The sequence below is a fragment of the Pseudoliparis swirei genome, chromosome 21 (assembly GCF_029220125.1).
Source record: "Pseudoliparis swirei isolate HS2019 ecotype Mariana Trench chromosome 21, NWPU_hadal_v1, whole genome shotgun sequence".
Taxonomy (NCBI): Eukaryota; Metazoa; Chordata; class Actinopteri; order Perciformes; family Liparidae; genus Pseudoliparis; species Pseudoliparis swirei.
The window spans coordinates 17,398,086-17,425,262 of record NC_079408.1 but is presented as its reverse complement, the minus strand read 5'-3'; the positions used below and the strand labels follow the sequence as shown (position 1 = coordinate 17,425,262).

At 45.2% G+C, this 27,177-nt stretch overlaps 1 protein-coding gene across 5 annotated transcripts in view; it reads right to left on the bottom strand.

Annotated features, from left to right (window-relative positions):
- The window catches only part of lrch4 (leucine-rich repeats and calponin homology (CH) domain containing 4), a 44,794-nt gene that overhangs the window by 662 nt on the left and 16,955 nt on the right, over nt 1–27,177 (bottom strand). Inside the window, exons 2-18 of one of the 5 annotated variants that reach the window (XM_056442173.1) lie at nt 22,579–22,723; nt 21,707–21,836; nt 21,213–21,318; nt 19,622–19,868; nt 18,908–19,046; nt 18,623–18,746; nt 18,448–18,542; nt 18,287–18,339; nt 10,743–10,922; nt 10,112–10,183; nt 8,903–8,957; nt 8,763–8,826; nt 8,283–8,384; nt 8,074–8,153; nt 7,859–7,996; nt 7,470–7,547; nt 2,934–5,780 (exon numbers count right to left, since the gene is read on the bottom strand). In XM_056442173.1, the coding sequence (XP_056298148.1) occupies nt 5,553–5,780; nt 7,470–7,547; nt 7,859–7,996; nt 8,074–8,153; nt 8,283–8,384; nt 8,763–8,826; nt 8,903–8,957; nt 10,112–10,183; nt 10,743–10,922; nt 18,287–18,339; nt 18,448–18,542; nt 18,623–18,746; nt 18,908–19,046; nt 19,622–19,868; nt 21,213–21,318; nt 21,707–21,836; nt 22,579–22,723 (2,036 nt within the window). In that variant the 3' untranslated portion in view covers nt 2,934–5,552. Of the gene's footprint in view, nt 1–2,933; nt 5,781–7,469; nt 7,548–7,858; nt 7,997–8,073; nt 8,154–8,282; nt 8,385–8,762; nt 8,827–8,902; nt 8,958–10,111; nt 10,184–10,742; nt 10,923–18,286; nt 18,340–18,447; nt 18,543–18,622; nt 18,747–18,907; nt 19,047–19,621; nt 19,869–21,212; nt 21,319–21,706; nt 21,837–22,578; nt 22,724–27,177 lie in introns of those variants that run through there. The other 4 variants (XM_056442174.1, XM_056442175.1, XM_056442176.1 and 1 more) reach the window with 4 other exon arrangements.

The following is a 27,177-nucleotide window of genomic DNA, read 5'->3' as shown; positions in this document are numbered from 1 at the left end:
ATATGAATATGATGATATGACACGATGCGCCGTAGCCGGTATATGCTGGGCTTAAGTCATTCATGTCAGTAACAAGGCCCCAATAGTCCTACTGAGGGATGGATTACCGAACGAGCCTGCCGGCACCAGGGGCCCATGAGCTCAGGGGGCCCCTAAGCCAGAGCCTCTGCGTGAAGTCGCTGTTATTACCTTCGCATTGAAAATGCGGGAGGTTATGTTTTGATCGCCGTGGATTTATTTATTTATTTATTTGTATGCGTGTTATTCGCATAACACAAAAAGTATTAAACCGAATCGCATGAAATTCGGTGGGATGATTGGTTATTATCCGGGGACCATTTGATTAGATTTTGGGATCAATCGGGTCAAAGGTCAAGGTCATGGAAAGGTCAAAATCTTCTTTTTACCATAGCACGGTCAATTTCTATCCAATTGGCATGCAACTAATGCCAACATGTTCATAATTCAATGCCCAATCTAGTGATATGCGAAGGTATGCGCTCTACCGAGTGCCCATTCTAGTTAACTTTGTATTGATATGATGATATGACACGATGCGCCATAGCCGGTATATGCTAGGCTTAAGTCATTCATGTCATGGTCATATAATTCGCGTTATGTTGTCTGCTCAGCTCCGGTATCGTTTTTGTTTTTGTAAAACTTTTTTTAAAAGTCAAATTAATCCGTCCATGTTCAGTGGCTATCAGAAACATCCACACAGCGTTCAGTGTTTACAGCCTCCGGCGGGAAGGAAACCTATTATATAGGACTTGTACTTCCCCGAGAAACGAGCAAGCAGCGCGTCCAATAACAGCAGCGCAGCAGCATCTACAGCGTCTTCAGCGCAGCAGCTGGGTGCTGAATGGAGGAGCTGTAGTCCTGATACATCTACATATCGGCAGAGATGCTCCACTTTGAGTGGAAGCTTGTTTCTTTCATGTTGACACACACACACACCTTTAAAAATGTGATTTCTGCAGCAGCGGAACAAAGAAACAGATCAAAGTCCATCTGTCCCGAGACCAGACGGAGAGATAAATCTCTTTATTCCCACAACTGTTAAACTGTAACAGAGACATCGTTTGCATTTGATAGCTTCTGAGATTGAGTCCCTTTAAAAGCTCTCACTTCATTTAGTGAAACATTCCAGATGACCAGAATGTATCAAGGACTTCACATACAAACCTCTGGAGTGGATTTAGTTACACTAGCGCTCAAAGGTTTGGGGTCACCATGAAAACTCACACTTTAATTTATCAAATGAATTGTAACATGAATATAGAATAAAGTCAAGACATTGACGAGGTTATAAATAATGATGTTTATTGTAAATATTAATGTTCTTATTGTGGCTCAAAGGAAGACCAGTTTTATAGCTTCGCCAGCATAACTGTTTTCAGCTGCGCTCACATCACAAGGGTTTAAAGGGTCTTCTCAGGCGATAACACAATGTACCACTAGAACACTGGAGATGGGCCTCTATACACCTCTGTAGAGACTTCATTAACACCAGAGAATAGTCATCTACACATTAACATGTAGAGAGTTTATGATTCATTTCATGTATCTTCATTGGAAAAACTGTGCTTTGAAAAATAAGGAAATTTCTACGTGACTCCAAACTTTTGAATGGTAGTGTGTGTAACAGCATTCTAAGTGGTTTGTAGTTCTTTAGCTCACGGGGTCTCACACTAAACTTCTTAGGTATTTGAACCTTGAGGATCAAATGTAGAGACATGTTCGTCTTCGTTGAGGGAATTCTTAGTTTGAAGTCGCTCCACCGTGACCAGCGAAGCCTTTACGTTACCGTTGATCCTCAGACGTTTCATTTCAAGCGGCCTCCTGAGATGACCCCTGGATCCTCAGTGACCTCTGGATCCCTCAAGAGGACCTTGCTCACACACATGACCCAGAACGTCTTAGATCAAACCTATAAGCCTCCAGAGACGTGGAGAGGCAGATCTCCTCATTGAGTGGTGCGCTATACAAACCCACCGGCTCCCGCTCCCTGACCTCGGGGTCAACACTCACCTGCAGCACGGGCCAATGGAGGTTACCGTGGTGATCCTGCTGTTTGCAGAGCACACAAGCTTTAGAGGGGGTTAGAGCACAGAGGACGTCAGGTACCTGCACACCGGCTCAGTGGGACCACGTTGCATCAGGATTGTGAAATTACTTTAAGGCTAAAGTCAAATCAGTTATAATTCATATCACTGACTCTGTTCTGAGAGATGTGCAGCATCTTCTTCCTCTACATTACTGGTAAGTCTGGTGTTTTTCTATATCCGTCTTATTGACTACAAATCCCATCAACCACCAACGTGTCCGTCTCCTACGGTTACGTGTCCACCCTGTCTCTGGACCCAGAGACCCACCTGAGGGCCTCGTCCCCTCTTCTATTGTAAAACCAAAACCTGCTGTTGGGAAACACACATTGGTGGCTTTTCTAAGCTCGTTGCTGCCCCCCTGTGGCTGGCGGGGGGAACACACCCCTACACTTATACTATAGAAACTACAGCACATCCGGGTCCCTCTTCTTCGCCACACACTTTTTTAATGAGTTTTCTGAGCTTCTCGGTTTAAAATTGTGCAATTTTATTTCCTTTGCACCCGTTATTTACAAATGTAATAAATAGATAATTCCTGAGAGCAGGACAACAATGGAGTTTAATGGCAGCGATGACGTAATCCTAGATGTATTTGTTGGTTCTGCACATGGGATTTGTTGACAGAAATATGGAATATGCCCAGATTTATCGTTTAATCTACTTAAGTGTTGAAAAAAATATCTAATTTATCTTGAAAATAGTAGCCAAATAAATTATTGTAATACTCAATAACCTTTGACGTAAGTGGCCCCGAGGTTTGGGCTGCAGGTACCGACACACAGAAGCACATCAGCAGGCGAGCAGACGGACACTCACACACACACACACGGTCAAAGTTGTTTTTTTAATCATGTCTTTACAGCGGGATGGGAACAAAACTTTACATATAGATTTATATAAACTCCAAAAAGATTCTCAATAATACAAGGGTGTCATATAAATATAAAATACAACTGTATTTCTGTTCCGCTAACATATTAAAGAATAGAGCTTTGTCTAAACCAGTGAATGAATTACTGGTTGTTGCTTAATCCAGCTTCATTTATAAAATATACATTTTGAATTGAAACAGCAGGCTAGTAAAGAGCGTGACATGCGACAGGAGACTTCAGTGGACCTTCAGACTGCAGCAGAGACCTGGACCAGCGTGCTTCACCTTATTAAACTAGATGCTCAACACATTGACGTGTGGGCCCCAACATGTTATTATAGAAACAAAAATACATGAAATAAGTACCCATGAATATATTGTGTAAAATATATATATACACATACCAATTATTTGTGAACATTTTCAAACTAAACTTGATATGAAAAGTCATTTTCATATGAAGTTTTATTTGAGTTTTAACTACAATATAAACAATTTAAATGTCAGTTTTTTAAATTGTGGCATTTCTTTCAAGAGATGCTTTTATTTTTCCTCTAAAGCAGGCTCAACGGTTAGCTTCCATTGGTAAACAATTAGCTTTGGCTAGCCTCTGTTAACTAGAGCAACCAGGATGCTAGTCATTTTTAATCACTAAATGAGAGTAAATGTACGACTGTAAATAAACACAGTACACACTTGCAGCACAATATGTCGGCTCACTTCTTTGTTGGTTTATTACTGGCCTTCAAAATGAAGCGCATAAGCTAAGTAGCTAATTCACTTTCTCTCTGGGCGACCAGCTCGTTAGCCACAGATTAGCTGTCACACCAAACACAAGCAGCTCTGCGTTTGTTCATTAGCAACTGAAGCTAGTTTGTTTATTAGCAACTGAAGCTAGTCTGTTGCTTCAGAAACACAGGTGCATTGTGGGTGCTATAGCTAGTGTGAGCTAACGGGCTAAGAGGGCATGAAATGAAAGTCAGAACATTTCAGTTATGACTTGTACATTTAACACAATTTCTTCATGTGATTTCGTAATTTATTTTATGTTGAAAACTTTTGGTTTCACATTTGAAGAGAAATAATGGGAAAGGACCACCACAATTTTAACTGTAGGTTATTTCTTGATTTAATTTACCTCCAACATTTTGTAACCGATATGAATAATAATTACGAGATCAGTTTTAATAGAAAGCTCTTATGTCCCATTCTGGTTTGAATCTGGTTTGAGGCCCAAATGAAAGTAAAAACAGTAACGATCTGAATGAAGGGCTTTGCAGTGTGAATCCAGAAAGCTCTCATATCCCACGCCGTGCCATAAGCGTCATAACCACGCGGGGAGCAGCAGAGCATCGTCTAACACGTCTACACAAGCAATCTGATTGGAACTCGGAATAATTGAACGTTGATCCTATTTGCCTGTGTGTGCGTGACTTAAAGCACACAAAGCCTCTGCCGCGTCACCTCGGAGAACAAAATAGAACAGATTTAATAAATAAAAAAAGGAATAATTTAATAGCCTGTTTACATTTATACAAACATGAAGTCAGCTGGTTGAACCAGACTTCACACCACGCGCCTCCTGGGGGCGCTGTACCGTTTGGACACATGAAGTGTGGGAGGGAGGTCAGGTCAGGTCACCCCCCCCCCTCGCTTCTCACAGTTAGCATAGCAGACGTATAAAAATAGGAGCAGCCAATCAGTGAGAGGCACCGTGTCACATGTCTCACTGTCGTCTCAAGGCTAAAAACGACATTCACAGTTGCGTCCGGGCGGTTTACGTCTCTCAGGTCGAGCTGAACATCTCAAGTTAAAACGTGGGGAGCTAAAGAATCAATATGGTCTCAAAGTTCTCTCAGATATGGAGTTAGAACTTTGGGGATTTTTTTGGGATCGTCTATCCACTAAAAAGCATATCTGTGTACTCGTGTTCGGGAAGCTGGTCAGCGAAGACGTCTAGGAATGGTTCTGCTCTTCTCATCCAATCAGCTTTGACTGAGCAGCTTCCATTGATTGACACTGTTCTCCCATCTCAGCGTCATCATAAACGGCGAATAAACTAATCTTTGAGAATGAAACTGGACCGTAGTCTGCATGTTGGCGTTTTAGATAGGAGTATTTGTCATTTGTCCAGTGTACAATACATAATACACCATCAAGGGGTCGCATCTCAAAGTGGATGTTAGGGGAATGCACATTGGTCAATTTGGATTAGGGTCCTTAGCTCCGCCCATTTAGTCTCAACCAATGAGAGCAGAGCTGCCTCAGACAGTTAAAGCTCCCGCCTCTGAACCGGGCTACGCTCATGTCGTGATCAGTGTAGTGCTTCCTCTTCCTCTTCCTCTGTGCTGTAGTGTATTCGGTTTCTAAAAGGTGCTGCAGGCTCTACGCGGCTCAGACATCCAACCAGTGCAGCGGTGGAGCGTCAACACACACTCTGCTCGGCTCAAAGGCCACTGAAAACACACACACACACACACACACTGCAGAGCATCGTCTGAGCCCACAGCTGTGTGAGGTCAGAAGTAGAGCAGTTCATCGTCCGGCGAGTCCGACGGCGCCGCGCTGCTCCTCTAGAGCAGCAGGTAGCAGTAGAGGCCGTAGAGCAGCGCCATGGCGGCGCAGTAGAAGAGCAGGAAGCCGGTGGACAGCGGCGAGGACGAGGACGACCACGAAGGCGAGGCGTGGCGGGGGGAGGAGGAGGAGGATCGGTCCTCCGCCGCCGCCGGCAGCGCCTCCACGCAACGCAGCACGGCGGGCAGCTTACAGAGAAGCACATCAGAGCACGCACACACGTCCGCCTGGACCACACACACACACACACAGGAGGAGAACACAAGTAGTTATGACAGGAGGAGGACAGAGTTAGGGTTGGACTGATCCAGATGTTTTACGTTGGCATCAGTCCAGCTCTGACGGAACGATGGCGCAACACAACGGAGCGGAAAGCGCACGGAGATTATATTCAAACTGACGGCTAGAGACGACCCCTGAACCCGGCTCTGGAGTACTGATGAGGTCCACAGCCGACCAGGACCCAGTGTGAGCCTGCATGTGACTCAGCGTGGGAAACCCACCAGGTCAAAAAAACTGCCCCCAAGAAATATCATGTGGCCCTGATGTCACTAGAGGGGCAACACAGGCCCCATAACGATGATCATTTAACAGCATTGTGTTTCTTTGTTGTGCGTGTCCTGTCTGTACCGCCTGTACTAGGTAGGTACACAACATTAATAAATCTAATTTTGAATTATTAAAAAAACTAATAAGTTAGTTAAAAAATGTAATAGCAATAAATAAAATAAGAATACAATTGAATATGATCTCATTTATTTATGTTTTCTGTTTGTTCAAAAGAATCTCAGAAAACAATTTGAATCTGTAGAAGATTGTCTAATAGTCTTATTCTTGTCTAATAGTCTTATTACTGTCTAATAGTCTTATTACTGTCTAATAGTCTTATTATTGTCTAATAGTCTTATTATTGTCTAATAGTCTTATTACTGTCTAATAGTCTTTTTACTGTCTAATAGTCGTATTATTGTCTAATAGTCTTATTATTGTCTAATAGTCTTATTATTGTCTAATAGTCTTATTATTTCCTAAAAGTCTTTTTACTGTCTAATAGTCGTATTATTGTCTAATAGTCTTATTATTTCCTAATAGTCTTATTACTGTCTAATAGTCTTATTATTGTCTAATAGTCTTATTATTGTCTAATAGTCTTATTATTGTCTAATAGTCTTATTATTTCCTAATAGTCTTTTTACTGTCTAATAGTCGTATTATTGTCAAATAGTCTTATTATTGTCTAATAGTCTTATTACTGTCTAATAGTCTTATTACTGTCTAATAGTCTTATTATTGTCTAATAGTCTTATTATTGTCTAATAGTCTTATTATTTCCTAATAGTCTTATTACTGTCTAATAGTCTTATTATTGTCTAATAGTCTTATTACTGTCTAATAGTCTTATTATTGTCTAATAGTCTTATTATTTCCTAATAGTCTTATTACTGTCTAATAGTCTTATTGACATTTTTATGGCTCATATCCTGTAAGCATAAATAAGTAAATTGATTATTTTTTAAACAAAGGTTAAATGTTATTTCACAAATTTCAAAAAGTGTCCTAATGTATTTGTAATGCCCCTGGGTTTCAGTCAGTGGGGGAAAGTGCCCCCTAAATAATGTGTCCTGTCCTCCCTGACGCGACCCCAGAGACGCTGAGGACTCTGGGAGTCGGAGGAAGCAGCAGTCCTCACAGCACTCGGTACTAAAGGAAAGAGAATCCCTCTGGTGGATTTGGGATCTTTTTGAGTTGCTTCTCAAGAAAGTTTGTTACGGCTAAATATTATCAAAATCTTTTCCAAATTGTCTATTTGTTCTTCTTCTTTCTCACGGTAAAATCAAAAGTGACAGGAGGACGAGTACCGAGCGTTATGGATGTGTCGGCTGCACCAGCTGTGAGGAAGAGAGACGGGTCGTTACCTCAGAGACTCCCAGCCGGCGGCAAGCAGAGATGAAGTTCTCCACGTTGAGTCGGCACTTCGCTGAGCTCAGTTTGGGCTGGAAATAATATCAAAAAACACGTTAAGGGAACTTCACTTTGAAGTTTGCTTCAAAAGAACAATTTAAAATCATACAAGAAGCCTGGAAGTGGAATATGGACGCCATGTTTATGGCTCGAGACATTTCCACAGGTCATGTCACAGCATCTTATAGTCAAGGAGTCACCGTATGATAAAACATGCTGATATAAGTTCACTGTTCAAAGGGCTCACCACACGCATTGGAGTGAACCGATTGGTTGCATCACAGTTTGAACCCATTAAAGGCTCAACCAACACGTCTCATCCCTGAAAGGGGGCGGGACTCACCACTGCTGGGGAGGGAATGTGGATGATTGACACGGAGCGAGGTCGCACGTGATTGGCCAGCTGGCAGAGCGCGGTGCCGTTGGACAGGGCGTCGCCCAGGTCCTCCGGCAGAGAGATCTTCAGCCGCTGCTCCAGAGTCTTAAACATGGAACATCGCATCTGGTTATGTTCGGTTAACGCAGAGCGACACGTGACCGGAGCGCTGCGCTGCGTACTTTGCGTAGCTGAGAGACGTCGGCGCGCTCTTCTCTCGGAGGCCGCTGCATCGTACGGGACTCGAGAGGGAGGACCGACCCTGAAACAAGAGGAGGGGGGCGACTGAAGCACTGAACTAAGGTGTGTGTGTGTGTGTGTGTGCGTAGATGTGTGTGTGTGTAGTGTAGGTGAGTGTGTGTGTAGTGTTAGTGTGTGTTTGTGTGAGTACCTGTGGGTTTGACGTGGCCGCGGGACGAGGTGCGGAACAGGAAGCTGTTGGGTCTCTGGGTCTGACCAGGGGGAGGGGACATCTTCGGGGAGGAGGGAACATCTGGAACAACCAATCAGGTAACAGGTGTAAACAGTCAGGTTGTCAGACAGTTGTGTGTGTGTGTGTGTGTGTGTGTGTCACCAGTGACTCTCCTCAGTGTGTGTGTGGTAAAGTCAGAGACCACAATGCTGGCTCAAGAACAAAGAGGATATGATGCAACCAAATGAAACGCATCGTTACCGTCACGAAAATGTTACAAGATTTATTGGTTTAAAAAGTGTTAAGAGGTAATGAGAACAACAATATCATCCATCCAATAATATACAGGCTCACATGTACACGTGCGAGCACTTTAGAGTCATCAGTCATCCTAAGAGGCGTGTGGGAGGAAGCTGGAGAACCCAGTGTGTGTGTGTGTGTGTGTGTGTGTGTGTGTACCTGTCCTGCTGTTGGAGCGTTGTAGGAGGGTACAGTGGGACCCTGAGCTCGTCTGATCAGCACTCTAATTCAAAGAAGAAGAAGAATAGAGATGTCCAACAATGGCTTCACACAGACACAGTTCACGTGTCTCTACTCACTGCACACCGCTGCCGGAGGCCTGAGGGGGCGCCGCTGCTCTCTGCAGACGCACCACTAGGGGGAGACACACACCAGAGATTACCACACAGAGCTTTCCACTCCCTGAGACCTCCATTTGTAAATCAGTGAGGAAACGCAAGGATGGACACAGTGAGTGCGGTTACATGATGGTATAATTCGAATCTTGCTTTAGTCGGACTATGCTATCTTTTGGGGGATCAGCTGTTATCCCAATATACATGGCAGTGAGTAATTCGAATCATTGGCCGAAAGCATGTCATATCCGATACGATAGGTGGCGCTGTTTTCATTACAACTCGTGGTGATACAGCCATTTCCGCTTGACCTCTTCACCACCACCAACAACAACATCAACATTTCGAGAAAGAACCATGAACTTTAGTATGTTCAACTCCTTCAATACATTAAGCATAAATTCTGTCTGCTCTTCGGTCCAGAAATGTGTGGTGGCTCTTGTGTTCTCCATAGCGTTGTTTGCAGCGCCGCTGCTCCCATAACGCCATGCGCGCGAGGGCACCAAGTCCTGAGGGGGCACCACAAAATAGGCAACTAATAAAATCCTCATAGTTATAATAATTATAATGCCGCTATTATTTCAGTCTAGAAATATTAGGCGCCTTTTAGGCAGAAAAACAGGCAGAACAAGAGATATATTTAATCGCTCAGCAACTCCCCCCCCCCCGTTAACACTGCTCTGCCGTGATGCGCGCCGACACATCCGCGCACACAGACCCGATCTCAGGGGGGCATCATGAGGAGTTATGCTTAGGGCACCAACATGGTTAGCAGCGGGACTGGTTATTTGTTGCAACCTGGCCGGCAGAAACAATTTATCGTCTCTTTCGACTTCCGGGTCACGACATGGGAGGGAGGGAGGAGGGAGGAGGGCGGGCGGGCGGGATCTCGAGCATGCGCAAAGACGCAAAGTCCAGTTCGAATCGAATTCAGAGTTACATGCCGCGAGTCGAATTATCAACTGGATCGGACCGAGCTATCCAGGGGTGTTAATCGGACCGAAGTCGGACCGCACATAGTCCGACTAAGGTGTTTACATGAAACGGATAATTCGATTTCAGTCCGACTAAGCCAATAATTCGATTGCATGTAAACGCACTGATTGAGCTGGAGAGTCACATGACTGGTAGTGAGTCTCAGTCACGTGACTGTGTTGTCGCTGCTCTACTTACGCTGAGCTACTTTCTGTCTGTGGGGCGGCGGCCACAAGACTTCCTGCTTTGGAGGTCGACTTCAGCAAACTGCTAAAGTAGAGTTCAGACATGAGAGCGTAAAGTTACAAACGACAGACAGAAGGGAGCTGCTCCCATAGGTACACCGTTCAATAGTTTGGGGTCACGTAGAAATGTCCTTATTTTTCAAAGCTCTGTTTTTTCCAATGAAGATACATTAAATGAATCATAAACTCTACATGTTAATGTGTAGATGACTATTCTCTGGTGTTAATGAAGTCTCTACAGAGGTGTGTAGAGGCCTATCTCAAGTGTTCTAGTGGTACATTGTGTTATCGCCTTAGAAGACTAACGGAGGGGTAGAAAACCCTTTAAACCCTTTTGATGTGAGCGCAGCTGAAAACAGTTATGCTGGTGAAGCTATAAAACTGGCCTTCCTTTGAGCCACAAGAAGAACTACATCATTATTTATAACCTTGTCCATGTCTTCACTATATTTTATATTCATCTGATAAATAAAAGTGAGAGTTTTCATGGAGAACACCAGATTGTCTGGGTGAGCCCACACTTCTGAACGCTAGTGTCCATGTTAAATGGTGGCTGTATATAAAGAACACGAGTGAGTCGTGACCTGGCCTTCTCTCTCTGCTGCTGCAGACGCTCCCTCTCCTGCCAGATGAGGAGGGTGCCCGGCCTCCGGCGCTCCTCCAGGGTGGGGCTGGAGGGGCTGGGGGGGGACAGAGGAGCACAGGAGGAGGAGGCCGCTGATGAAGATGATGATGGGGGAACCACCTCCACGTGGAGGCTGGTCCTGGAGGAGGAAAAGTTGGAGAACGACTATAAGGCCAAGAACAAAAGAAATACTGTGATCCATATAAGAAATAGTTTAAAATAGACAATCCTATTGTTTTTGTATTCATGTATTAATCTGACTGTTAGATAAACAATAATGTGGGCACTCTGGTTTCTTCCTATTGGACGATCCTATTGTTATTTAATGTATGGATATATGTATGTGATGTCATGACTGTATTTACTGTGTAGAGTGATGCAGGTGTGTGTGTGTGTGTATGTGTGTAGCTATATATGTGGACGTCTAGCTCGAAGATATGAGGTGACCTCTTTGCATTTTGCTGTACTCTAGGTGGGTGTAACAGTGGGAGGGGGGGGGGGGTTGTATATGTCAACAAATCGATGAAAAACAAAGCATATCAGTTAAAGTACATATATTTCCAAATAAAAAACTGCATAAACAAAAAAGGAGAATAGCCAATCCTCACCCAACGGGGTATTCTGAGCTATAAAGGTGCTGGACTCGTACCTTCCAGGTGTGAAGTACCACCCACAATCAACAGCTGATTAAGAGTTACTGTTGCTGGGCTGAAAGCTTCAGACCCAACTATGAACCACCTTATTCACTCTGTAACACAGCCGGGGGAAAGGAAAGCGCTAGTAGAAGTTGAGATGATACCAATACATAAGCCAATGTTACATAAACGCGACTTTATATTCAAAAGTGCTCTGTCAATCTAAATGTCAATGTCATGTAAAACCGCAACAAGGACTCTAATCTGGGTCTCAGAAATACAGCCCTGGGTCCAGGAGAGCAAACCCAACCTCCAAAGAGTGTATTTATTTTATTATTAATAAAGTATATATACTTTATTATTTATTCTCAGCACCTTTTTATTCCACAGAAATTGATAAAGCGAGGAGGAGTTGTTTTTGTAAAGGATTTGGAGAGTCCACCCGGCCTGGACTCACACTGCTGACTGAGCTAACATCCATGTCGATAACACCATTCTGGTGATGACCCTCTGAATCTGTGACTTCTCATTGGGGGGAAACCAAATGGGACCAAAGGAAGTCCATAAAACATCTTCACCATCAGTGAAACATCTTCATCAGTGAAACATCTTCACCATCAGTGACCAGTAAACAGTTCATCAGAAGTCATGGCTGCGTTGGCGACATGGGCCCAGCAGTGGGCGAACTAAACATCAACCGATCCATCCAAAGATCCCATTGGGCGAAGCTGCACTCGGTCCCCAGCAGTTTAACACTAGACGGGAGCAAGAAACGACTCAAGATGCAGAAATGAGTCCATCGAGGTGCATCTGGATCGTATTAAACCATTGCATCACTCCACTGTGAGGAGCTGCTGGGTCTCAGTGTTCTGTTGTAGGAGTTCAAGCTGATCCGGGTTTAACAGATAAACTACGTCCTCCTCGGGCTGCTAACAGATCTAAATCACTTCCACGCTGTATGAATACGAGTCCAGTTAATACAACTCAAAGGCTTAGAATGAGACCTGCTCCAGAAGCGGAGAACAATGCCTGTGTCACATGTTACTCTGTAGCCAATGGGATGCTGAGACACTCAACCAGAGCAGCCTGATGGAGGCCGCCTGCTGGGCTTCAGACGCCTGAGAAATATGATGTTATTAGTCACCGTCACTGAGATGCAGCTGAGTGTTTGGTTTATGCAGGGTTCATCCACATGGTGACCAATGAACAGGGGTCATCCACATGACCAATGAACAGGGTTCATCCACATGACCAATGAACAGGGGTCATCCACATGACCAATGAACAGTGTTCATCCACATGACCAATGAACAGGGTTCATCCACATGGTGACCAATGAACAGGGTTCATCCACATGACCAATGAACAGGGGTCATCCACATGACCAATGAACAGGGGTCATCCACATGACCAATGAACAGGGGTCATCCACATGGTGACCAATGAACAGGGGTCATCCACATGACCAATGAACAGGGTTCATCCACATGACCAATGAACAGGGGTCATCCACATGACCAATGAACAGGGGTCATCCACATGGTGACCAATGAACAGGGTTCATCCACATGGTGACCAATGAACAGGGTTCATCCACATGACCAATGAACAGGGTCATCCACATGACCAATGAACAGGTTCATCCACATGACCAATGAACAGGGTCATCCACATGACCAATGAACAGGGTTCATCCACATGACCAATAAACAGGGTTCATCCACATGACCAATGAACAGGGTTCATCCACATGACCAATGAACAGGGTTCATCCACATGACCAATGAACAGGGTTCATCCATGGTGACCAATGAACAGGGTTCATCCACATGACCAATGAACAGGGTTCATCCACATGACCAATGAACAGGGTTCATCCACATGGTGACCAATGAACAGGGTTCATCCACATGACCAATGAACAGGGTTCATCCACATGGTGACCAATGAACAGGGGTCATCCACATGACCAATGAACAGGGTTCATCCACATGGTGACCAATGAACAGGGTTCATCCACATGACCAATGAACAGGGGTCATCCACATGACCAATGAACAGGGGTCATCCACATGGTGACCAATGAACAGGGTTCATCCACATGGTGACCAATGAACAGGGTTCATCCACATGACCAATGAACAGGGTTCATCCACATGACCAATGAACAGGGTTCATCCACATGACCAATGAACAGGGGTCATCCACATGACCAATGAACAGGGGTCATCCACATGGTGACCAATGAACAGGGTTCATCCACATGGTGACCAATGAACAGGGTTCATCCACATGGTGACCAATGAACAGGGTTCATCCACATGACCAATGAACAGGGTTCATCCACATGGTGACCAATGAACAGGGTTCATCCACATGACCAATGAACAAGGAACAGGGTTCATCCACATGACCAATGAACAGGGTTCATCCACATGACCAATGAACAGGGTTCATCCACATGACCAATGAACAGGGTTCATCCACATGACCAATGAACAGGGTTCATCCACATGACCAATGAACAGGGTTCATCCACATGACCAATGAACAGGGTTCATCCACATGACCAATGAACAGGGTTCATCCACATGACCAATGAACAGGGTTCATCCACATGGTGACCAATGAACAGGGTTCATCCACATGACCAATGAACAGGGTTCATCCACATGACCAATGAACAGGGTTCATCCACATGACCAATGAACAGGGTTCATCCACATGGTGACCAATGAACAGGTTCATCCACATGACCAATGAACAGGGTTCATCCACATGACCAATGAACAGGGTTCATCCACATGACCAATGAACAGGGGTCATCCACATGGTGACCAATGAACAGGGTTCATCCACATGACCAATGAACAGGAGTCATCCACATGGTGACCAATGAACAGGGGTCATCCACATGACCAATGAACAGGAGTCATCCACATGGTGACCAATGAACAGGTTCATCCACATGACCAATGAACAGGAGTCATCCATATGGTGACCAATGAACAGGGTTCATCCACATGGTGACCAATGAACAGGGTTCATCCACATGGTGACCAATGAACAGGGTTCATCCACATGACCAATGAACAGGGTTCATCCACATGGTGACCAATGAACAGGGTTCATCCACATGGTGACCAATGAACAGGTTCATCCACATGACCAATGAACAGGGTTCATCCACATGGTGACCAATGAACAGGGTTCATCCACATGGTGACCAATGAACAGGGTTCATCCACATGGTGACCAATGAACAGGGTTCATCCACATGACCAATGAACAGGGTTCATCCACATGGTGACCAATGAACAGGGTTCATCCACATGACCAATGAACAGGGTTCATCCACATGACCAATGAACAGGTTCATCCACATGACCAATGAACAGGGTTCATCCACATGACCAATGAACAGGGTTCATCCACACGGTGACCAATGAACAGGGTTCATCCACATGACCAATGAACAGGTTCATCCACATGACCAATGAACAGGGTTCATCCACATGACCAATGAACAGGGTTCATCCACACGGTGACCAATGAACAGGGTTCATCCACATGACCAATGAACAGGTTCATCCACATGACCAATGAACAGGGTTCATCCACATGACCAATGAACAGGGTTCATCCACATGACCAATGAACAGGGTCCCACACATGACCAATGAACAGGGTTCATCCACATGGTGACCAATGAACAGGGTTCATCCACATGACCAATGAACAGGGTTCATCCACATGACCAATGAACAGGGTTCATCCACATGACCAATGAACAGGTTCATCCACATGGTGACCAATGAACAGGGTTCATCCCCATGACCAATGAACAGGGTTCATCCCCATGACCAATGAACAGGTTCATCCACATGACCAATGAACAGGGTTCATCCACACGGTGACCAATGAACAGGGTTCATCTACATGACCAATGAACAGGGTTCATCCACATGGTGACCAATGAACAGGGTTCATCCACATGACCAATGAACAGGGTTCATCCACATGACCAATGAACAGGGTTCATCCACATGACCAATGAACAGGGTTCATCCACATGACCAATGAACAGGGGTCATCCACATGACCAATGAACAGGGTTCATCCACATGACCAATGAACAGGGTTCATCCACATGGTGACCAATGAACAGGGTTCATCCACATGACCAATGAACAGGGGTCATCCACATGGTGACCAATGAACAGGGTTCATCCACATGACCAATGAACAGGTGTCATCCACATGACCAATGAACAGGGGTCATCCACATGGTGACCAATAAACAGGGTTCATCCACATGGTGACCAATGAACAGGGTTCAGTCACATGACCAATGAACAGGGGTCATCCACATGGTGACCAATGAACAGGGTTCAGCCACATGACCAATGAACAGGAGTCATCCATATGGTGACCAATGAACAGGGTTCATCCACATGACCAATGAACAGGGTTCATCCACATGACCAATGAACAGGGTTCATCCACATGACCAATGAACAGGGTTCATCAACATGGTGACCAATGAACAGGGTTCATCCACATGGTGACCAATGAACAGGGTTCATCCACATGGTGACCAATGAACAGGGTTCATCCACATGACCAATGAACAGGGTTCATCCACATGGTGACCAATGAACAGGGTTCATCCACATGACCAATGAACAGGGGTCATCCACATGACAAATGAACAGGGTTCATCCACATGGTGACCAATGAACAGGGTTCATCCACATGGTGACCAATGAACAGGGTTCATCCACATGGTGACCAATGAACAGGGTTCATCAACATGGTGACCAATGAACAGGGTTCATCCACATGGTGACCAATGAACAGGGTTCATCCACATGGTGACCAATGAACAGGGTTCATCCACATGGTGACCAATGAACAGGGTTCATCCACATGACCAATGAACAGGGTTCATCCACATGGTGACCAATGAACAGGGTTCATCCACATGACCAATGAACAGGGGTCATCCACATGACCAATGAACAGGGGTCATCCACATGGTGACCAATGAACAGGGGTCATCCACATGGTGACCAATGAATAGGGTTCATCCACATGGTGACCAATGAACAGGGGTCATCCACATGACCAATGAACAGGGCTCATGCACATGGTGACCAATGAACAGGTCTCATCCACATGACCAATGAACAGGGTTCATCCACATGGTGACCAATGAACAGGGTTCATCCACATGGTGACCAATGAACAGGGTTCATCCACATGACCAATGAACAGGGGTCATCCACATGACCAATGAACAGGGCTCATCCACATGGTGACCAATGAACAGGGTTCAGCCACATGGTGACCAATGAACAGGGTTCATCCACATGGTGACCAATGAACAGGGTTCATCCACATGACCAATGAACAGGGTTCATCCACATGGTGACCAATGAACAGGGGTCATCCACATGACCAATGAACAGGGGTCATCCACATGGTGACCAATGAACAGGGGTCATCCACATGGTGACCAATGAATAGGGTTCATCCACATGGTGACCAATGAACAGGGGTCATCCACATGACCAATGAACAGGGCTCATGCACATGGTGACCAATGAACAGGTCTCATCCACATGACCAATGAACAGGGTTCATCCACATGGTGACCAATGAACAGGGTTCATCCACATGGTGACCAATGAACAGGGTTCATCCACATGACCAATGAACAGGGGTCATCCACATGACCAATGAACAGGGCTCATCCACATGGTGACCAATGAACAGGGTTCAGCCACATGGTGACCAATGAACAGGGTTCATCCACATGGTGACCAATGAACAGGGTTCTTCCACATGACCAATGAACAGGGTTCATCCACATGGTGACCAATGAACAGGGGTCATCCACATGGTGACCAATGAACAGGGGTCATCCACATGGTGACCAAAACTTTGGGGATTTTATTTGTTGCCCCAAGGACTTTTCCAGGCCTGTAAATAACCATTATAAAATTCCAGGACTTTCCCTAGTTTTCCATGAGCGTACAAACCCTGACAGCCTCCATGAGTCATTCCCAACCTCCTGCTCCAGAACAGGGACCCGGTCGACACAGCCGTGACTAAACAATACTATTCTTGATTTCTGTATTAATCCATAATCTAAAACCATAGATATGCATTTCCCTCCAGCGTGGCCGAGCCCCGTATAATAGCGCTGTATCTGGTTTTGCTCTTACGGCTTTCCGAAGAGACAAAGACATTTAGACAATGCTGTTATGTAGGCTGGTGTCATAAAGGTCCAGACTGTTAGCTGCACCAGATAACAGCACCACAAACACTCCACATGCAGAGTCATGGGAACAGCAGTCTGTGGGCTTTCCCCAGCTCCTCAAACACCCCGTGCAGTGACCTTGTAAAAGGTGATAGAGCGCCGTCTTTGTCTCTGAACACATAGTTTCCAACCAGAGGAGCCCGGTCGAGATGAATCATTGTGAAGGAAACGGGCCGAGGAGAATCAAAAGCTGGAGAGGAGAAGCTCCTCAAAAACACGGGAACCCCTTGGCACGAGAAGAGTCAACACCAGAGACCTCGAGGAGGTCCGGACACACTCCCCTCAAAGCTCCCTGAAGGAGACACACTTATTAAACCAGCTTATTGGTGTGTGCTCGGATCCAATATGTACTGTTGCTCTCTTGCTTTTTAAACATTTATCAGCATTTTGTGCTTCAAAATTATTTTAACCAATATTCAGATTTTTTAAATCAAACCAATTTCCCAGTTTGAAACCATCAAACCGTACATTAAGACAATATTCCTTTTCTATCACTGTTTTCAGTTTACTCAAAATGAAAAGTGTATATTTGGCCAATCGTACCTGCGTATTGTGGAGTCCTGGCTTCGGGACGATGAAGAGCTCTCCTTCTGCTCCTGGAAATCAAATCAATGACATCATCAATAACCTCGTTCCTAAACACCACGGAAGGCCAGATGTTACGCAACAAGACCATCTGACACAAGGGCTGATGAGTGAGGTACCAGGAGAGGAGCTGGCGCCATCCGGACCTCCTTCTCTTCTTCCTCGGTCACAGTGCTGTGCATGAAGGCCACATGCGGAGCGTCTCCATTATTCACTGCAGAGAGAAGAAGAGTCAAGAAACCCAATCTATACTAACACCTCCGGACAGATTAGAGCCCGTCTGCCCTTCTTCACCTTTGTTAGCTTCCACAGGAGATCTATTATTCTCCTCCTCCTCCTCCTCTTCCTCCTCCAGGTTCCTCTGGTCTCTGTTGACCTCGGCCATGCGGAGGGAGCGCTCTGAGAAGTCGTCTGCTGACTGGACACACAGATAGGGGGCGGAGTCATTCATCTGAATGAGTGCTAACACATCAGGAGAGCTAGGCCATGTCTATAGGATGCTTTTCACACACACACACACACACACTTCGAACGGTTCTTTAGCATCATCTGACCTCAAACACGAGCACAATGACATACCGTGTGATCGTGAATGATGTGGTCAGTGTCCAGGAGCTTTACCTCGTTCCCAGACCAGCGCTTGCTGCCACTGTCCACACTGTTGAAGCCAGAATCCAGACCTCCAAACTGACCTGTGAACAGCTCCTGGTCTGAAAGACTGGAGAACACACACACACACACACACACACACACACACAGAGAGAGACACACACACACACACAGAGAGACACACACACACACACACACACTAGTCTCAAGGTGCTTCCTCCTCTCCCGTCAAACATTATCGCAGCATGACGGTCGATTCTCTTCCTGAACAGAGTCACTGTTGTCGGCAGCTGTGAACTTCCTGTTTCACAGTTAACACTAAATAAATAAATACAACGACTGCGACACTGAAGCCACTTTCATGTTCACCGTCCGTTACTGCAGAGTCAGTCTGAAGCAGAGCAGTGAGGACAGAGGCTGCTCTCTAGGAACCAGGACTAGGCAGAGACCTCGGGAAGAGCTCCACATGCTATGAAACAAGCTACGCTTAGCCTAGCTTAGCATAAAGACTGGAAGCTCCAGAGCTGCATCTCAGTTGTTTGTAGTCAGTATCAACCTTTAAAGGACTGTGGTTGCAGAGGAGCTCAGTGGCAGAACTACAGCTGCTCCTCTCAGCACATTCATGCAGCAGAGCCAGTCAGTCAGGGTTCTCCTCCTCTAGCTCCTCCCTCCAGTGCTCCTCACCAGCTGTTGAACCCAGTGGGCCTCAGGTGCGTCGCCAGCTCCTCCTGGCTCCTCTTGCACGCCTCCATGTTGAGGAACTTGAAGATGTGGTATTTGCCCTTGGAGCAGATCTGCGCCGGCGGCATCTGCAGCGGGTTGTTGTCCAGCAGGATGCTCTGCAGGTGGCGCAGGTGGCGGTAGCACAAGGGCACGTGGGAAATGCGGTTGCAGGACACGTCGAGCCGGACGAGGGGAAGCTCCGATATCTCTGGGTGGTGCAAAGAGAAGAGGGGGGGATGATTGAGGCTCGGGTTCAACCAGGTCTGGTTCAGGAGAAGGAGCCCTTCATTTCTACCAAGGGAGGAGGTCCTATTCTCAAAGTAGCAGTACGGTAGCCCAGAAAGGACAAACCAAACCCTGTGTCTTTGCTACCTGAAGGCCACCGTCGGGGGATGAGCAGAGGGTGCAATCTGCAGCCTCGCCACTAGATCCTACACATTGCTCCTTATGAAGTGTTCTGGTCAACCAATGAGAGTTCTCCTTGTGCCTTACATGTATTGGGTGTGTACACTTCACGTTTAACAAACACAATGTTCTTATTTCATCCTCTGTTACGCACGTCCAGGATTCATAGAACAGGAGTTGCACCCGTAACTCTTTTTTTACTCCTTCCTCATAAAACCGCTGCAATCCGTTTTTGCATTCCTCCTGCATCACGGCCACGCATCGATCAGCGGAGCCACGGGGACAGTCCTTGTGCTCGATACGGACGCCAACGGGGAGTTGTTCCTGATCCCATGCGAGGTCAAAGGTCAGGGATGTCGTACGTGTACAGATTGTAAAGCCCTCTGAGGCACATTCGTATAAAATAAACTGAATTTAATTAAACATATACAACTTAAAAGTCACACTTCTAAAAACTCTAGAGGTTATCTAGGAACATTTTTAACTTCTCCAGTCACATATTTATTGTGATTTCACCAATTTTTTTTCCAATGAAACTTACACTGGTGTCAGTAGTTGAACCATTTGAAATGTTCCGGCCCCTCCTGCACAAGTGTTTCACATTAAAAGTCTTAGATGTCCAGGTAGACGGAGGGGGTCGAGTTTCTTTTACGGCCTAAAAGCTCAAATCAAAAACAAGCAAGTGGAGCTCTTGGAAGTCAGACAGCCAGAGAGCGCAGTGTGCTGAGCCCTTCCTGCACCCCATGCATTGCATGTGTTGTAACTGGTCACATGACATGTGCTGTACAGAGGGCTCCTCCCTCCCCTGTTGCTCTCCACAAGGGTTCTTTCCTTTGTTCTCCCCTTAAAGGTTTTTTTAGGGGGAGTTTTTCCTGATGTGATGTTTGTGTTGTAAAGCCTTATTAGGATCTTGTGTGATGTTGGGCTACACTAAATACATTTAATTATATTATATTTTTATAGATTTACTGACTCAATGATAGGCTGCGTGTAACGGGGTCTGGACTAAGACACTGCTGATGATCTGGGGTTGTCGTCCTGTCCCGGGACCTCACATGGGAGGGTTGGGTTCATTCAGGAGCCGGATGAGCCGAGGCGGTCACATGACTAGAGGAGGCTGGAGGCCGTGGTCAAAGTGCGTCTGTACCTTCAGGCAAAGTGGTGAGCTGGTTCCTCCTCAGGTTCAAGTCCCTCAAACACTCCAGCTGGCCCAGTTCTGATGGCAACCCCTGCAGCTCGTTACAGCTCACATCCTGGAGGGGGGGGGGGGAGAGAGAGAGAGAAAGAAATAAGAGATAGATAGAGAGAGAGAAGAGAGAGAAAGATAGATAGAGACAGAGAGGAGATAGAGAGAGAAAAAGAGAGAGAGAAAGAAGAGATAGAGAGAGGATGATAGAGAGAAGAGATAGAGAAAGATGGAAGAGATAGAAGAGAGAGAAGAGATAAAGAGAGAGAAAGAGAGGAGATAGATAGAGAGAAAAGAGAGAGAGAGAGAGAGCGGATAGAGGAGAGAGGACAGAGGAGAGGAGAGAGAGACCTGATGTTGCTGATGGACTTCTTCACACAGAAACATAGTGTAGATGAGACAGTAACAGTGTGTGTGTGTGTGTGTGTGTGTGTGTGTGTGTGTGTGTGTCCTACCAGCTGCCGGAGGTGTGTGAGGGCGTGTATGGAGGTGGGCAGTGAGCACAGCTTGTTGTTGCTGACGATGAGCACTCGCAGGAGGGGGAGCTGGAACACGGACGAGGGTAGAGTGGACAGGAGGTTACGGCTGTGGAGACGAGAGCACAGTGATGACACCATGGTGACACTGTGATGACACCGTGATGACACCGGGCTCATCCAACCAGGACGCACTCCGTTTCAAAGTCAATGGTTCTAGATATCCTCTTCAGAACGTGCAGCTACATCTTTGTGATTGTGCCGTGTGACCAGCCACCTGGAGTGCTTCTCCGGTCTCCTAGCAACAGTGAGACGTAGTGCGGAGGAGCCGCTGTGGTCGTCGGCCTCTCTTCATCTCCACCGTAAACAAAGACTCTCAGGTGCACTTCCCGTGTCAATCGGCCTCTCAACTTTTAAAGGTTATATAGAACATTGTAGAACAACTTGGGAGATATGACACTTCACGGTTAACCTTTGACCTATTTTTGGGGTGCACTCATTTTTTGCTTTTCCAAATGAGGTATACAGGCAGGGTCATACACATGTTGACCAATGGATCTCCAGGGCCTTAAAGCTAATTCCTATGACCAAACATTTTGTGAAATCTTGGTGTATATACCTTAAATAAGTGGTTCTCAAATGGGGGTACGTGGAGACCCTCTACATGAGATTGTTTTTTAACTAATTTTAAATGAGCATCCATTAAAAAAGCTTTTGAAAATAGTTATTTAATAAATATTCAATACAATATAAGTGTATGTTCATAGACTGAATAGTATATATTAAATATCATAGATAATGCTGCGTATTAGATCTTTTTCTTTCCGGGCCTGAGCGTGGCGCTGGGTTACCTGAGGTTGAGGTAGGTGAGGGCCTGCAGGTTGCCCAGGCCGGACGACAGCGAACGCATCCCATTGTGGTAGAGGCTCAGCGTCTCCACGGAGATGAACTGACACAGCTCCTCCGGCAGCTCACACAGGCAGTTCTTAGACAGATCTGAGGAGACACAACGGGGCCAGACATTAGACCACTGGGATACAAATTAGATTCAAAGATTCCAGCTCACAAAGTCTGATCATCCCCCGTCTCTTATAGACAAATGGTGCAAAGGAACAGTTGAAAAGATTACTTATAGTCTCAGAAAGAAATGCAAGTTATTATTTAATATCTGGCAGCCTTACTTAAAATACAACACTAGTCCCATAGGATTTGTTTTATTATTACAATTTCATCTACTCTGGTATTTTTATTTTACCAATTTAATGTCATTACTTGTGTTTTGGTATTTTACCAACTTTTTTATTTTTATTTCTCTTTGGGTGGGGGGGGGGGAATTATCTATTTACTTTTTTTATTTAATTTTGTATTAATTAAGTTTATTTCATCTACTTGTGTATTTTTATTTTCTTCTTTTTCCTAACTAGTTGTGTGCTCTGTATGCTCTGCATTTCTCTCATTGGAAAATCAAAATGATTCCAGCTCACAGATTTCTGGAGATATGAAGTACCAGGTCTTTGCAATATTACTATTTGATAATCAAACTCTTTGTGATTTCTGATGAAATGAGTGGTGATTTCCACTCATTTCCCAGTAATGTCCCCCCCCCCCCACGTTGACCCATCTAGGAACTGTTGCGTCATTCCTCTCCCCTCATGTTTCCTGTTTCTGTCAAACTGTCACAAAACAAAACAACAACTGGCAATATGCCAGAACAAATATTCCCATGTGCTGCAAGCTTTGTGAGGCAACTCCGAGGACACCGATCCGGTCAGACCGTTATCCTTCAGGTGCCTGAAAGAGAGGAACACTCTGCTGTGTGACCAAACTGGGAGAGCTGCTGCTTCCTGCAGAGTGACTGGCTGTCGGCCATTCTCAAAGGACACGTGGACGACAGGATGAACCACCGCGATGAGATACCCGAACACTCAATTCAGTTCAGTTATCACAAATTAGCCTCAAAAGGCTTTACAATCTGTCCACATACGACATCCCTGACCTTTGACCTCACATCGGATCAGGAACAAGAATAGATGTCATGTGACCAAACAGAATCATTACAGAGTTACATAAACATTCAATTAATATGGGGGGGGGGGCATGACGGGAGGCCGACTTCACTTTCTCTCCCCCTAGTTTGTGATATTTGAGTCCAGGTCATCTGATGACAGGAACACATCCCATAAAGGATTATCTCGTGGTCGTGTTTTTGTGGTTATATTTTCCTGGGTGAGTCCAAAGATACTCGTCTGGCCTCAGCTGGACATGAACTTCTATTCTACTTGATTCTTATTCGACTCATGAGCCTGACATAAAAGACATATATATTATGTGGTGAATGCAATGCACCTTTCTAATGGAGCTGCAGTGAGTAGTCTGACAAATAAGTGAAGCAGGTACAAATGTCAGACAAAGTGGTTTATGATTATTTGATCATCAATAAACTACTGATGGATGAAAAATAATCGGTAGTTGCAGAACAAAATACTTTTTAAACCGTTATAAGAGAAATTGTCAATTATGTGTTTTCAGACCCAGTAAAGGTTCACACGTGTAGGAACAGCACGTTCTCATCCCATCTCAACCGTTGTTCAATAATCTCTCAATTCATGCCAGATCATCACTTTTCCTGCAGACATTATAAAGGACTGATAAGGCAGGTGTATATATATCTGGTGGGTGTCAGCCTCCAGAGGTCATCAGGGGCACATATTTGCATTAAGGACAATATCTTCATGTCCAGTTGATGGATTTATTGTTGTGCTCCTGATCTATGCTCCACTTCCCTAAGCCACACCCACCTTTGACCAATCGATTCCACGCTTTTTCATCAAATTCTTAAATTCCATTTTTATCATCTTAAACATAACGACGTCCTAACTAACAATTGACAAGGATTGTAATGTTCTGAATCCGGTTGATTTAAACCATCGTCTCTAACCCCCCCCCCATTGATGACTCAATGACGGAGCGTGCCCAGTATTGACCCGCCATCAACATATCCTCCTCTCTGAATCACTTAAACTCTACTTCATAGACACAATAGAGTGCCAGTAGATGTCTATAGAGCTGCATGAGTCTGTGCCAGTAGTCTGAATGCAGACGGCCCATTGGCTGCTTATTGATCGCTGCAGGAGGCTCTGCCTCTTTGTTGTGGAGCATATGGAGGCTTTTATTTTGAAAGACTTAAAGTGACAAATTCTCAAAGAAATAAATCTATGAGTGTAGTAATCTACAGTTAGATAGCTGATGACTCTGGGACTTGGTGCAGGCTCATCCTATAGCTATTCATTTACATTATGACCTGTGCCTAATTATGTGTTATACTTCTGTTTACATTTTAAATATGTTTTCTTTATGATCCGTCTTTACAAGATTCACACAGAATTCAGAAAGAGTCATCTTTCCTCCGGAGTCATCCAGGTGTTCTTCATAAACTTCAGAGCTGAAACTATGAATCCATTAGTTGATGGACTGGTAATAAATCGGCAGGTATTCTAATAATTGATTGATCGTTTAGTATTTTTAGTGTTTCCGGAGACTTAGTCGGGAGGATTTCATTCTTTTCTTTGTGTCCCACATATTTTAGGGGATTACATTTTTTAAAATAAATATTTTTATTGATTTAGCAAATCTTTAAAAAATAATAATAATTCATACAGGAATAGCATTCCAATACAAAAAAGAATCAGCATACGATTAAATAAATATATTTACAAGGTTTTGTTCAACACTAAATAATAATAGGAGACTTAATACTAATCCATGTTCTACGTTAATGAAAGAGTGAATAAAGAACCCGCACAGGGAGCTTCAGCTTCTCCACAGAGGTACATAGCCCCCCCCGTGTCGAACAAAGCGCCATAAAAACAGCTTTGTTCAGCAGTTCAGGTGAACATTATAACTGATAGAACACTGATGTGTGACTTTGTGTGCTTGTATTGTTGTAACGTGTGTGTGTGTGTGTGTGTGTGTGTGTGTGTAGAGGTGGATGCCTCACTTTCTCTTGTCTACCTACGGGTATGCATAAAGTAACCCAGCTTAACCCGAACCTCAGTGTTTACACAGCCTTAATACATACAGGGTTCACTGTGTGTGTGTTGTGCAGTAAACGGGAGCGACCGAATACTTTACAGTAGCTCTAACGGCCGATCTCCCTCCTCCATCTCCACTGTCCCATAGCTGGAGGGGAGCCGTGTGAACAATGGATGGGGGTGGAAGTAGTGTGTGTGTGTGTGTGTGTGTGTGTGTGTGTGTTCTGGGGATGGAGATGTTGTTTCATGAACAAAAGAGAGATATGTGGGAGCTCGGGTTTTGTTTGAAGGGTTATAGTTTAGATGGAAATTATTTGCTGACCAAAACACACACACACACACACACACACACAGAGACACACATACACGCAGAGACACGCACACACATACATACACAGAGACACACACAGAGACACGCACACACACAGAGACACGCATACAGAGAGACACACACACAAAGAGACACAAACACACATATATACACACACAGACAACACACACATAGAGAGACACACAAATGCATACACAGAGACACACACACACATACAGAGACACGCACACACATACAGAGAGACACACACAGAGACACACACACACACACAGAGAGACACACACAGAGAGACACACACACAGAGACACACACACACACACACACAGAGGAGAGACACACACACACACACACACACACAGAGAGAGACACACACACACACAGAGAGACACACACACAGAGAGACACACACACATACAGAGACACACACACACACAGAGACACACACACACAGAGAGACACACACACAGAGACACACACACAGAGAGACACACATACACACAGAGACACACACACACACACACAGAGAGAGACACACACACACACACACACACAGAGAGAGACACACACACACACAGAGAGAGAGACACACACACACAGAGACACACACAGAGAGAGACACACACACACACACACACACACAGAGAGAGACACACACACATACAGAGAGACACACACAGAGAGAGACACACACACACACACAGAGAGAGACACACACACACACATAGAGACACACACATGTATTTGTGTAGCCCTTTAAAGGACCTGGTAGAGCCAAAGCGCTCTGTGCTGATGGCCGTGTCACCTCCCTCAGGTACGCCTCCCAGCCTGCTGTGATTGGTCATAATCAAAGCAGGCTGGGAAATGCAAATATACAGACTGCTCCTTTCAGGCCGAGTCTCTGGCCAGTTTAATGAGCCAAGGAAAGATCTCCAGGAAGGCGTCTGCCGGTCAACCAATAAGGATGATGGAAATACTCAGATTGGATTGAACCGTAAGGAATTAAATGAACTGTTGGTCAATAACAACGCGTGAACCAATGAACTGTGAGCTGGTGAACACATGGCCACTAATACAAAACACCTGCTCTT